Source organism: Schistocerca piceifrons, chromosome 6 (assembly GCF_021461385.2).
Source record: "Schistocerca piceifrons isolate TAMUIC-IGC-003096 chromosome 6, iqSchPice1.1, whole genome shotgun sequence".
Classification (NCBI taxonomy): Eukaryota; Metazoa; Arthropoda; class Insecta; order Orthoptera; family Acrididae; genus Schistocerca; species Schistocerca piceifrons.
In genome coordinates this window covers 229511810-229525135 of record NC_060143.1, presented here as the reverse complement: position 1 = coordinate 229525135, position 13326 = coordinate 229511810, and the positions used below count along the sequence as shown (strand labels likewise).

Below are 13326 nucleotides of genomic sequence, written 5' to 3'. Positions count from 1 at the left end.
AGAAAAATTCGGAGTAGGTATTAAAATCCATGGAGAAGAAATAAAAACTTTGAGGTTCGCCGATGACATTGTAATTCTATCAGAGACAGCAAAGGACTTGGGAGAGCAGTTGAACGGAATGGACAGTGTCTTCAAAGGAGGGTATAAGATGATCATCAACGAAAGCAACACGAAGATAATGGAATGTAGTCGAATTAAGTCGGGTGATGCTGAGGGAATTAGACTAGGAAATGAGACACTTAAAGTAGTAAATGAGTTTTGCTATTTGGGGAGCAAAATAATTGATGATGGTCGAAGTAGAGAGGATATAAAATGTAGACTGGCAATGGCAAGGAAAGGGTTTATGAAGACGAGAAATTTGCTATCATCGAGTATAGATTTAAGTGTCAGGAAGTCGTTCCTGAAAGTATTTGTATGGAGTGTAGTCATGTATGGAAGTGAAACGTGGACGATAAATAGTTTGGACAAGAAGAGAATAGAAGTTTTCGAAATGTGGTGCTACAGAACAATGCTGAAGATTAGATGGGTAGATTACGTAACTAATGATGAAGTATTGAATAGAATTGGGCAGAAGAGGAGTATGTGGCACAACTTGACAAAAAGAAGGGTCCGGTTAGTAGGACATGTTTTGAGGCATCAAGGGATCACAAATTTAGCATTGGAGGACAGCGTGGAGGGTAAAAATCGTAGAGGGAGACCAAGAGATGACTACACTAAGCAGATTCAGAAGGATGTGGGTTGCAGTAAGTACTGGGAGATGAAGAAGCTTGTACTGGATAGGGTCGCATGGAGAGCTGCATCAAACCAGTCTCAGGACTGAAGACCACAACAACAACAACAACAACAACTCTATACAAACGAACACTAGGCTCGCTTCAGTCTGACCACCCAGTAGGATGCCTAATTGAAAACGCGTATGAATCATTGAAGGGTAACAGTAGCATAAGCTCAAAATATAGAAGAAAGCCTGGTATTACTCGCCTGAACAAAACAGAAGATATCAGAAACTAAATACATACACAGCAGTTGTGGATGCTGGAATTTAGAAATTTATATTTGAGGGCGGCTCGTTTACCTACAAAATTAACCATTAGTTAGAGCGGTGTGCTGACCCCACGGACCTCCTATCCGCATCCTCCCTTGAGGATGACACGGCGGTCGGATGGTCCCGGTAGGCCACTCGTGGCCTGAAGAGGGAGTGCTTTAGATCTCAGTCAGCCTGTTTGATGGGCGTGTTAAGTTCAGTAGCCTTCTTTTGTGCTATTTGAGCGACATAGGAGAATGCTCCAGTATTGGATTTCACCTTCTCCGTTCCTTTCACTGATAACAGCACGAACACGACCCCTCACTGAACAAGCACTTTCACCGGAAGCCATCAGTGCAAATATAATACAAATACAGCACGCTACGCTGAGGAAAACAGAATGGCACGACCTTATGATTTCAGTATGAACTACGAACATTCGTGAAACGTCACTTAGCAGCGTTTCGGTGTCAATTAATAGCTAGGCTCACTTACACTGTGAAGAAATACACGATCAGAAGACAATGGTTAAATGTCAATGTAACTTCGTACATGTGCAAACCCAACAGCCCTGCCGCAGTGGAACGCCCTCCCCATCATATCAATGAAGTTAAGTGCTGGCGGGCTTGGCTAGCGCTCGGATGGGTGACCGTCTGAATCTGCTTGAGAGCTATTGGGAGGCGGGCTGCTCTCAGTCACTGTGAGTGCAATTGAGGAGCTCCCTGATTGAGAAGTAGTGGCTCCGGTCACGAAAACTGACAACGGCCGGGAGAGTGGTCTGTAGAGCACGTGCCTCTTCGTATCCACATGCAGTGACGCATATCGGCTGAGGATGATGCGGCTGTCGTTCGATACCATTTGGCCTTCCAAGGCTTGTTCTGACGAAGTTAGTTACATGTACAAAAGTTTGGCGGGAATCTACACTACTGGCCATTAAAATTGCTACACCACGAAGATGTGCTACAGACGCGAAATTTAACCGACAGGAAGAAGATGCTGTGATATGCAAATGATTAGCTTTTCAGAGCATTCACACAAGGTTGGCGCCGGTGGCGACACCTACAACGTGCTGACATGAGGAAAATTTCCAACAGATTTCTCATACACAAACAGCAGTTGACCGGCGTTGCCTGATGAATCGTTGTGATGCCTCGTGTAAGGAGGAGAAATGCATACCATCACGTTTCCGACTTTGTTAAAGGTCGGATTGTAGCCTATCGCGATTGCGGTTTATCGTATCACGACAGTGCTGCTCGCGTTGGTCGAGATACAATGACTGTTAGCAGACTATGGAATCGGTGGGTTCAGGAGGATAATACGGAAAGCCGTGCTGGATCCCAACGGCCGCGTATCACCAACAGTCGAGATGACAGGCATCTTATCCGCATGGCTGTAACGGATCGTGCAGCCACGTCTCGATCCCTGAGTCAACAGATGGGAACGTTTGCAAGACAACCACCATAAGCACGAACAGTTCGACAACGTTTGCAGCAGCATCGACTATCACCTCGGAGACCATGGCTACGGTTACCCTTGACGCTGCATCACAGGAGCGCCTGCGATGGTGTACTCAACGACGAACCTGGGTGCACGTATGGCAAAACGTCATTTTTTCGGATGACTCCAGGTTCTGTTTACAGTATCATGATGGTCGCATCCGTGTTTGGCGACATCGCAGTGAACGCACATTGGAAGCGTGTATTCGTCATCGCCATACTGGCGTATCACCCGGCGTGATGGTATGGGGTGCCATTGGTTACACGTCTCGGTCACCTCTTGATCGCATTGACGGCACTTTGAACAGTGGACGTTACATTTCAGATGTGTTACGAACCGTGGCTCTACCCTTCATTCGATCCCTGCGAAACCCTACATTTCAGCAGGATAATGCACGACCGCATGTTGCAGGCTCTGTACGGGCCTTTCTGGATACAGAAAATGTTTGACTGCTGCCCTGGCAAGCACATTCTCCAGATCTCTCACCAATTGAAAACGTCTGGTCAATGGTGGCCGAGCAACTGGATCGTCACAATACGCCAGTCACTACTCTTGATGAACTGTGGTATCGTGTTGAAGCTGCATGGGTAGCTGTTCCTGTACATGCCATCCAAGCTCTGTTTGACTCAATGCCCAGGCGTATCAAGGCCGTTATTACGGCCAGAGGTGGTTGTTCTGGGTACTGATTTCTCAGGATCAAATGCACCCAAATTGCGTGAAAATGTAATCAAATGTCAGTTCTAGTATAATATATTTGTCCAATGAATGCTCGTTTATCATCTGCATGTCTTCTTGGTGTAGCAATTTTAATGGCCAGTAGTGTAAATGCCTAAAGATAGAAATCTCTGTGACAGGTAGAAAGGCCAATGGAGTGCATTAGTGTTGTTCTTGTTTAGTGTTGTCACGAGGCCTGGTAGGGTATATAAGGAGCGTGAACAGTATCAGATGCTGAGTGATCACAATGAAGGACACGGAGTTGCCACATACTCGTGCGAGACAGCGTTACCACCACCTGACAGATTTTGAAAGGGGTCTCATTGTGGATCTCCATTTGGCTGGCCATACGAATCAGGTAATATCCAGATTTGTGGGACATTCGGATGTGACAATGGCCAGATGCTGGACTGTGTGGGAAAGTGAGGACAGGCACAATCTCCGTCACGATTCTGTCGACCACTTCGAACAACGACAAAGGACGTCGCCATACTGTGCATCAACCGCAACATAACAACTTCAGACAGGCGATTGTTGTACTCTGACAAGTAATGGACTCCTTGCAAGATTCTGTGTAATCCACTGAACGGAGATTAGCAGTAGCCAGGCTGGTAAACTATCATTCCATGTGTAGGCTGCCAACACCAAAACACAAGAAGCTGCGTTTGGAGTGGTGCCATGGCCAAGAGCGAAGGTCTGTTGCTGAATGGCATCGCATTGCGTCCAGTGATTAGTCGCGGATGACAACTGTCGGCAAGTATGGCGGCGACCTAGGGAGAGATCCCATTATTCCAAAGTTTTGGAGAGTGTAACACACCAAGAAACCCTAAAACCCAAATAAGAATGTCATGATAATCTAAAGTAGGGAACAGTGTTTTCCTGACAGGTACGACAATTTTGGCAATAATATAACATCTTAAAGTTTTGATGAATACCAATTTCAATAATTACTGAGTATGTCATGAAATAAAGACAGAAAGAAAAATGGTTATTTTTAATTAGCTATCAAACATCTCAGTAATAACTGAAAATCAGTACAGCGAAAGTTGAGTCCAAAGTAATATGTCGGTCAGAGATAACATTTATTGTGAAAGAGAGTTGTAAACGCGGCGAAAAGGAAATTCAATGCGTCTACAATGCTCGATCATGGAAATGTTGGTCGCTTGCTAGCTTGCTTGCTACCAAGTCGTGAGAGAGCACCGTTTGTTATAGTACTGCAAACGGAACGCTACGAGATTGTTTCTATTCAAAAAAAGTACTATTGCGTGATAGAGATGCGCGGACTTTGTTCTCAGTTATTCTGACTTGAGAACTTGAACTGAAGTGAAATTCTGATAGTGTACGCATATCCGGCGTGCTCAAATGTTATCTCTGATGCAATAGTATCGTGGAGCCATTTCTGAACAGGACAGTGCTCCTCGACGCGTGACACTTGTCTCTATGAACTGTCTGCATGATGTTGAGGTGCTGCTAGATATGTCCCCGATAGAACATGTGTGGGACCAGCTCGGACATCACTTCAATCCCAGTGCCAGTATCCAGAATGTCAGGAACCAGTTGTGGACCAGCTACCCTCAGGACAGGCTACAAATGGCTTTTGTGACATCCTTCCCACCCAAATCAGTGCATGCATTCACGCAAGAGAGGGTGCAACATCGTAGTGACAAGTTCGATCGTACCGCAAAGTCCTTTGTAAACTTGATGCGATTTCGTAATCACTGAAACAGCATCACACATCCTCTCTAATCGTGAAGTTTCTTATCGTTTCCTCCTCCCCTTCTAGGTGTTTCACTTTTTTTGCCAGGCAGTGTAGTTTACTCAACGATCAGACAATGTTTGTAAAAATAAAGTTTAACAAAATGTCAGTTTGGTTTCCAGAACGGTTTTTCAACGGAAAATGCTATACATACTTTCACTATTGAAATATTAAGTGCTCTGAGTAACCGGAAGTCACCCGTTGGAATTTTTTGTGATCTCTCAAAGGCTTTTGATCGTGTAAATCATGGAATACTTCTAGACAAGCTCAAGTACTGTGGTATGAATGGGACAGTGCTCAAATGGTTTAAATCATACCTAACTGGAAGAGTGCAGAAAGTTGAAACAAGCAGTTCACATAATATGCAAAAAACTGGTGATTTCTCAAACAGAGGAACAATCAAGAATGGGGTGCCGCAAGGTTCGGTCTTGGTTCCTCTGCTGTTCTTAATATATATTAACGATTTACCATTCTATATTCACGAAGATGCAAAGCTGGTACTTTTTGCCGATGATACAGGTATAGCTATCACACCCGACAGACAAAAATGAACTGGTGAAATTGTAAACGATGTTTTTCAGAAAATCATTAAGTGGTTCTCTGCAAATGGGCTCTCAGTAAACTTTGACAAAACACAGTATATACAGTTCCACGCAGTAAATGGAATGACACCATTAATAAATATAGACTTCGATCAGAAATCGGTAGCTAAGGTAGAATATTCAAATTATCTAGGTGTATGCATTGATGAGGGGTTGAACTGGAAAAAAAACACCGAGGATCTGCTGAAACGTTTGAGTTTAGCTACTTATGCTATTAGGGTCATTGCAAATTTTGGCGATATACATCTCAGTAAATTAGCTTACCATGCCTATTTTCATTCTCTGCTTTCGTATGGCATCATATTCTGGGGTAACTCATCACTGAGTAAAAGAGTGTTCATTGCACAAAAGCGCGTAATCAGAATAATTACTGGAGCTCATCCAAGATCATCCTGCAGACACTTATTTAAAGAGCTAGGGATCTTCACTGTAGTCCCTCAATATATATATTCACTTATGAAATTTGTTATTAAGAATCCGAACGAATTCAAAAGTAATAGCAGTGTACATGGCTACAGCACTAGGAAAAAGGATGATCTTCACTACTCAAGGTTAAATCTAACTTTAGCTCAAAAGTCTTTGGTCACTTACCTAATAGCATCAAAAGTCTGACAGATAGCTATATAGCATTTAAAAGGAAATAAAAAGAATTTCTTAATGGCAACTCCTTCTACTCATTAGATGAATTTTTGGATATAGTAAGTGGGAAATTTCCCCAACTCCCACAAAAAAAATTAAAAATATGAAGTGTCATGTAATATTTTGTGTAATGTAATATACAGACACCTTTTATTAACCTGACACGTTCCACATCATTACGAAGTGTCGTATTCATGATCTATGGAACAAGTACTAATCTAATCTAATCAAATGGTAGGCGCCTACAAAGCATTGTACTGTAGCTCTCAATAATAAATCTGTTTCCTTTGACCGGTTTCAGCTCGGTTAGAGATCAATCAAGACTTAATGGCTACAGGATAATAAACGCACTTCAGTCCCCACTGTGCATTAGAGACTAACCTCTAAGTCATGTAGTTTGCTCCACAAGAAAATTGGAATACATTGATATTAAGCAGAATACAGCAGCGTAATTTCCTTGTTAAGACATACTTTTCTTTCTCGATAGCGTCTAGGGAAGCCTTAGTGTTGAAATACAGCGATGGCAGGACGACAGTGGCACCATGGTGCAGGGCTGCCAACACTCCACTGCAGAAGCCATAGCAGTGGAACAGTGGCACTTGCAGGCAGATACGGTGGTGCTGCAACATGATAAAACGATTTCATTAGTTGCCTTGCCTCCGCGTTGAGTACGTTACATCCAGCCAATTATGTTTCAAAAAAGGTGTACGAGTAAATAAATACCTTTTCGTCGAACTGCATGCGTTTTCCAACGAAGTAAGAATTGTTGATTATATTGTGGTGAGTCAAGATGGCTGCCTTTGGTTTCGCCGTCGTTCCCTGTAAATTTAATTTCTCGTTGAATGAATTTGATGGGCATCTGACAACTAAGAAATACACTACTGGCCATCAAAATTGCTACACCAAGAAGAAATGCAAATGATAAACGGGTATTCATTGGACAAATATATTATACTAGAACTTGCATGTGATTACATTTTCCGCAATTTGGGTGCATTTGATCCTGAGAAATCAGTACCCAGAACAACCACCTCTGGCCGTAATAACGGCCTTGATACGCCTGGGCATTGAGTCCAACAGAGCTTGGATGGCGTGTACAGGTACACCTGCCCTTGCAGCTTCAACACGATACCACAGTTCATCAAGAGTAGTGACTGGCGTATTGTGACGAGCCAGTTGCTCGGCCACCATTGACCAGACGTTTTCAATTGGTGAGAGATCTGGAGAATGTGCTGGCCAGGGCAGCAGTCGAACATTTTCTGTGTCCAGAAAGGCCCGTACAGGACCTCCAACATGCGGTTGTGCATTATCCTGCTGAAATGTAGGGTTTCGCAGGGATCGAATGAAGGGTAGAGCCACGGGTCGTAACACATCTGAAATGTAGCGTCCACTGTTCAAAGTGCCGTCAATGCGAACAAGAAGTGACCGAGACGTGTATCCAATGGCACCCAATTCCATCACGCCGGGTGATACGCCAGTATGGAGATGACGAATACACGCTTCCAATGTGCGTTCACCGCGATGTCGACAAACACGAATGCGACCATCATGATGCTGTAAACACAACCTGGATTCATCCGAAAAAAATGACGTTTTGCCATTCGTGCACCCAGGTTCGTCGTTGAGTACACCATCGCAGGCGCTCCTGTCTGTGATGCAGCGTCAAGGGTAATCGCAACCATGGTCTCCGAGCTGATAGTCCATGCTGCTGCAAACGTTGTCGAACTGATCGTGCAGATGGTTGTTGTCTTGCAAACGTCCCCATCTGTTGACTCAGGGATCGAGACGTGGCTGCACGGTCCGTAACAGCCATGCGGATATGATGCCTGTTATCTCGACTGCTAGTGATACGAGGCCGTTGGGATGCAGCACGGCGTTCCGTATTACCCCCCTGAACCCACCGATTCCATATCCTGGTAACAGTCATTGGATCTCGGCCAACGCGAGCAACAATGCTGCGATACGATAAACCGCAGTCGCGATAGGCTGCAATCCGACCTGTATCAAAGTCGGAAACGTGATGGTACGCTTTTCTCCTCCTTCCACGAGGCATCACAACAACGATTCATCAGGCAAAGCCGGTCAACTGCTGTTTGTGTATGAGAAATCGGTTGGAAATTTTCCTCATGTCAGCACGTTGTAGGTGTCGCCACCGGCTCCAACCTTGTGTGAATGCTCTGAAAAGCTAATCATTTGCATATCACAGCATCTTCTTCCTGTCGGTTAAATTTCGCGTCTGTAGCACGTCATCTTCGTGGTTTAGCAATTTTAATGGCCAGTAGTGTAATATAAGGAGCGATCAAAAAGTTCCCGTTCGAATGCCATACAGTCCAAAATTGGTATGCCAGTCACGCGAAATAGCCTGAGCATTGAGACAATCACACCATCGACGCACCAGATTGAAGATACCCGTCTGATAAAACACCGTGTCCTGCTGCGTGAAGAATTCCGTAAATGCTTGCTGCACATGGTCTGACAGGAATTGTCGACCCTTCGAGACCTTTTTCAAGGGACCTAAGGCGTGATATCGCGTTGGGAGAGATCAGGTCTATACAGTGGGTGTTAGAATGTATCCCAACTGAGTTGGCGTAACATCTGCGTTACGACATTTGCATTATGGTGCTGTGCATTACCGTGAAGCAGCAGCACACTTTGGCACAGGTTTCCCGTACGTTTCGCCTTAGTTGGATACACGTCCTTCTTCACCGATAGATGTCTACCGGTGTTTGTCCTCTGGCAGCCAACAAAAGAATTTAGAGGACTTTCGTCCTGTTTAGAGGCATTTGCTAAGACGTTGCCATAGTTCACGTTTCCGCATTTACGAGGGTCACTCCAAAAGAGTGAAACGGGAAAAAGCTCTAATAACTGGTGCAGCGTGACGTATCATCTGTCGCCCCTTTCATAGTAGTTTGCAGATGACAGACGTAGATGTAGGATTATTTCCGCTATTAGTTCTAGAACATCTTGTACGAGGGCCAATCCAAAAGAAAGGCACACTATTTTTGTAAAAATACAGTTTTCATTCTGCATGTGTGAAAGTTTTACAGTGTGTAGATACATCCTTGTTTTCAAACTTAGTTCAACCTGTTCCCGTGAGTGGCGCCGTCACAGCATGCCTTCAAGATGGCTACTACACTTGACGTTCGTCAGAAGCAACGTGCGGTCATAGAATTCCTGTGCTGTGAAAACGAGACAGTGGGAAACATCCATACGAGGTAGAACAAGGTGTATGAAGATGCTGCTGTCGATCGCAGTACAATTAGTCGGTGGACAAGCAGGTTACGTGATGAAAGCGGGCACGGCAATTTTGAGGATTGTCCTCACAGCGACAGGCCTCGTACTACACACACTCCAGGCAATGTGCAGAGAGTTAACGAATTGGTGACTTGACTGCTGACAGACGCATCTCAGTGAACGAATTGTCACGCTACGTTGGGATAGGGGAAGGATGTGTTTGCAGAAAACTGAAATTGTTGGCGTTAAAAAAGGTTTGTGCCAGGTGGGTTCCCAGGATGTTGACAGTGGCTCACAAAGAAACAAGAAAAACAGTATGCAACGAACTTTTGGAACAGTACGAGAATGGTGGAGGTGAATTACTTGGAAGAATTGTGACAGGTGATGAGACATGGCTCCATCATTTTTCACCAGAGACGAAGAGGCAATCAATGGATGGCATCATGCAAATTCATCCAAGAAAAAAATTCAAAATTACACCTTCTGCTGGAAAAGTTATGGCTACGGTGTTTTTCGATTCCGAAGGACTCTTGCTTGTGGACATCATGCCAAGTGAAACCACCATAAATTCTGATGCATATGTGACGACAATGAAGAAACTTGAAGCTCGACTGAGTCGTGTTCGACCACATCGGCAAAAGCAGGATATTTGCTGTTGCACGACAATGCACAGCCACATCCCAGTCAAAAAACCATGGAAGCAATCACAAAACTCAGATGTACAACACTGAAGCACCCGCCTTACAGTCCTGACCTGGCTCCATGTGACTATCATCTCTTTGGGAAACTGAAAAACTCTCTTCGTGGAACAAGGTTTAAAGATGATGACTCCCTCGTGCACGCTGCCAAACAGTGGCTCCAACAGGTTGGTCCAGAATTTTACCGTGCGGGTATACAGGCGCTGGTTCCAAGATGGCGTAAGGCAGTTGGGAGGAATGGAAATTATGTGGAGAAATGAAATCATTGTTCCTGAAGGATGTGTCTACACACTGTAAAACTTTCAAACGTGTAGAATGAAAGATCGATTTAAAAAAATAGTGTGCATTTCTTTTGGAGCGACCCTCGAACATCACCCACGTCGGAAAGACATGAATACCAAACTAATCCCTTGCCTACATGTCGGTGCTTACATACCCGCATCGGAGTCGCCCTACATTGCATATACGCCATAGCAAAGCCGTAAAACAGAAACTTTTTGATCGTCCCTTATACTTACGGAGAAAAAAAAGCACGTCACATTGAAAAGTCGAAAAAATGCTGGCTTGTAATCATACAGTTTTCTCTTTTATTCTTAGAATCTTTGTTGTAACGCACAGCGCCAAAGGTGAACACAAAGTGCAGAAGAAACATACTGTAAAGTTAAATTATCAGGGGTATTTCATAGAGCAATGTGCATGAATCTTCTAGACGTTGTAAAGCTGCAGCTTACGGGACAAAAATTATCTTTATTAGCGAAAATCATCTTCTTGCTGTGGTACATTTCGTTTCATAAATGATATGTTGTCTTTACTTGACCTTTCTATTTGAAAATCTCTTTACTTGTTTACAAAGGTACTTAACAAGTACATGTTAAGTAGTACATTGTGTGAGGGATTACTTGAATAACACAGAGTAGTAGTTTGGAAAAAAAGTATAATGCAAGAAAATAATAATAAAATAAATCCGCCATTTCTTTCTGGAAAACTTTACACCAAAGATCTGCATTGGATAATGCTAACACAGTATTCTGTTTCTGAGCTCAACGTCTCACTCATCATGGAAGAAAACTGACTCAATTTTTCAGGCAAGCAAATGGGAAGTTGTGTTACGTGAAATGCAAAGCAAACATCGTCGTCATTGTCTTGCTGTTAGCTAATTGTATGTGTAGTGTGTGCCGTGTTCAGTGTTGAGAAAGGAACGAACACTGTTGCACTAGCTTCCAACAGCATGACGTTCTTTGGAAGAACGTGTAAACTCTGTAGTACTGTACACCATGGATACATCGAATGCGATTGTGGTGTTGTAGCCACATTGGCCTTGCATTCGGGAGGACGGAGGCCCTAGTCTGCGTCCGGCTATTCTCGTGTAGGTCTCGTCTGGTTTCCTTACATAACTACAGGCAGTTGCTGGGATGATTTCTACTATAAGGCCGAATACCTATCCGATCCTTGTCAGACTAGACCTTTAAGTATGTAAAGCCTGTGCGTTATGAATTACGTGTTTTGTTTCTAAGCTATAATACCGCGACGTATTCAATATCTCGTAAAAGTGATTCACTGGTGAATAAAACTACTACTACTACTACTACTGCTACTAATACCATTGCCACTTATAAATCGAGACTTTTTTGCATTTCCGTCGAATGAGGCATGTAATATGCGCCACCACACCTACACTGTCTGGAACAGTTCTCGCAATACCAGGCGGTGTAAATGAAAGGCCGGCCGGAGTGACTGTGCGGTTCTAGGCGCTACAGTCTGGAACCGAGCGACCGCTGCGTTCGCAGGTTCGGCTCCTGCCTCGGGCATGGATGTGTGTGATGTCCTTAGGTTAGTTAGGTTTAATTAGTTCTAAGTTCAAGGCGACTGATGACCTCAGAAGTTAAGTCGCATAGTGCTCAGAGCCATTTTGTAAATGAAAGGAAACCCACCTGAGTTTGAGGACAGATAAATATTAAACGTTATTAATTGAAACCCTCAGCCGCCGACAGGTGTTGTTGATATACCTCGATGGGGACAGCTGAAAATGTGTGCCCTGACCAGGGCTCGAGCCCGGGATCTCCTGCTTACATCGCAGACGCACTATCCATCTGAGCGCGACTGCAGGGACTTATCCCTTGCACGCCTCACGTGAGACCCACATTCCCAACTGTCCACAATCTACATACGTAATGTACCTAATAGATATTTGCCCATCCATCTGTGTCCTCGGTGGCTCAGATGGATAGAGCGTCTGCCTTAACATTAGGCTATTCGAACACGACTGAAGGCTAGGCCCAAACTCCCATATGTCATCACCTAGGTGTCTACAACTTTTATCTGTACATTCATTATGTGTTTTTCCGTGCAGGGCAACAATTTTAATTGAACGTCGCATGCCAGGCGTCGGCAGATAAACACGATATTGCAGTATTTGTGTTGTTCTGAAGTACGATGCAATATTCCTTCGGGAATGCCTCCATGCATGCATCGTATCACTAAACTTGCCCAGACGAGCAGCTAAACTCTACTGCAGCGCGCCCGTGAGCGCCTATAGGGAGTCACGGTAGCGGACGTCTTTGACTCGGCAGCCCCAGGAAGTTCGCACAGAATGGGGCTGAAGTGAGAGCAGGCGGTTCTTTTAGAGACCGAACGGAGCCACATACCAGTGTACCTAAGGCCTCATAAAACAACGCCAGTGACAACCTACTGGGCAGGCGAATGGCTAGAACTGAACTGCCGGGCCATAGAAACTGACCACTTCCTTTTTTATCTCAGACATACCCTGGTCTGGCGCAGTCTCAGTCGGATGGAAATGTTGGATTTTCTGTATTCGTGCGCTTCTCATAACTAAGAAGATGCTCCGCTCAAACTTGTATCTTTTTAACGGTTAGCGCTATCTTGAACGAACTATCAACTTTTTATTTGACATTTCAAGTCGGGAGACAGGCGATCTGTTATGTTAAAATGCGTCGATAAAAATACTATGTCAAGATCGCTTAAGTTCCATTATTGATTACTACGAGGGCAGTTCAATAAGTAATGCAACACATTTTTTTTCTCGGCCAATTTTGGTTGAAAAAACCGGTAATTTCTTGTGGAATATTTTCAAACATTCCCGCTTCGTCTCGTATAGTTTCATTGACTTCCGACAGGTGGCAGCGCTGTACGGAGCTGTTAAAA

The 13326-nt window shown here is 44.2% G+C and overlaps 1 protein-coding gene across 1 annotated transcript in view; it reads right to left on the bottom strand.

Annotated features, from left to right (window-relative positions):
- The window catches only part of LOC124802919 (medium-chain acyl-CoA ligase ACSF2, mitochondrial-like), a 266038-nt gene that overhangs the window by 83177 nt on the left and 169535 nt on the right, over positions 1–13326 (bottom strand). The window contains exons 6-7 of the mRNA XM_047263990.1: positions 6956–7051; positions 6704–6852 (exon numbers count right to left, since the gene is read on the bottom strand). Coding sequence (XP_047119946.1) covers positions 6704–6852; positions 6956–7051 — 245 coding nt within the window. The remainder of the gene's footprint in view (positions 1–6703; positions 6853–6955; positions 7052–13326) is intronic.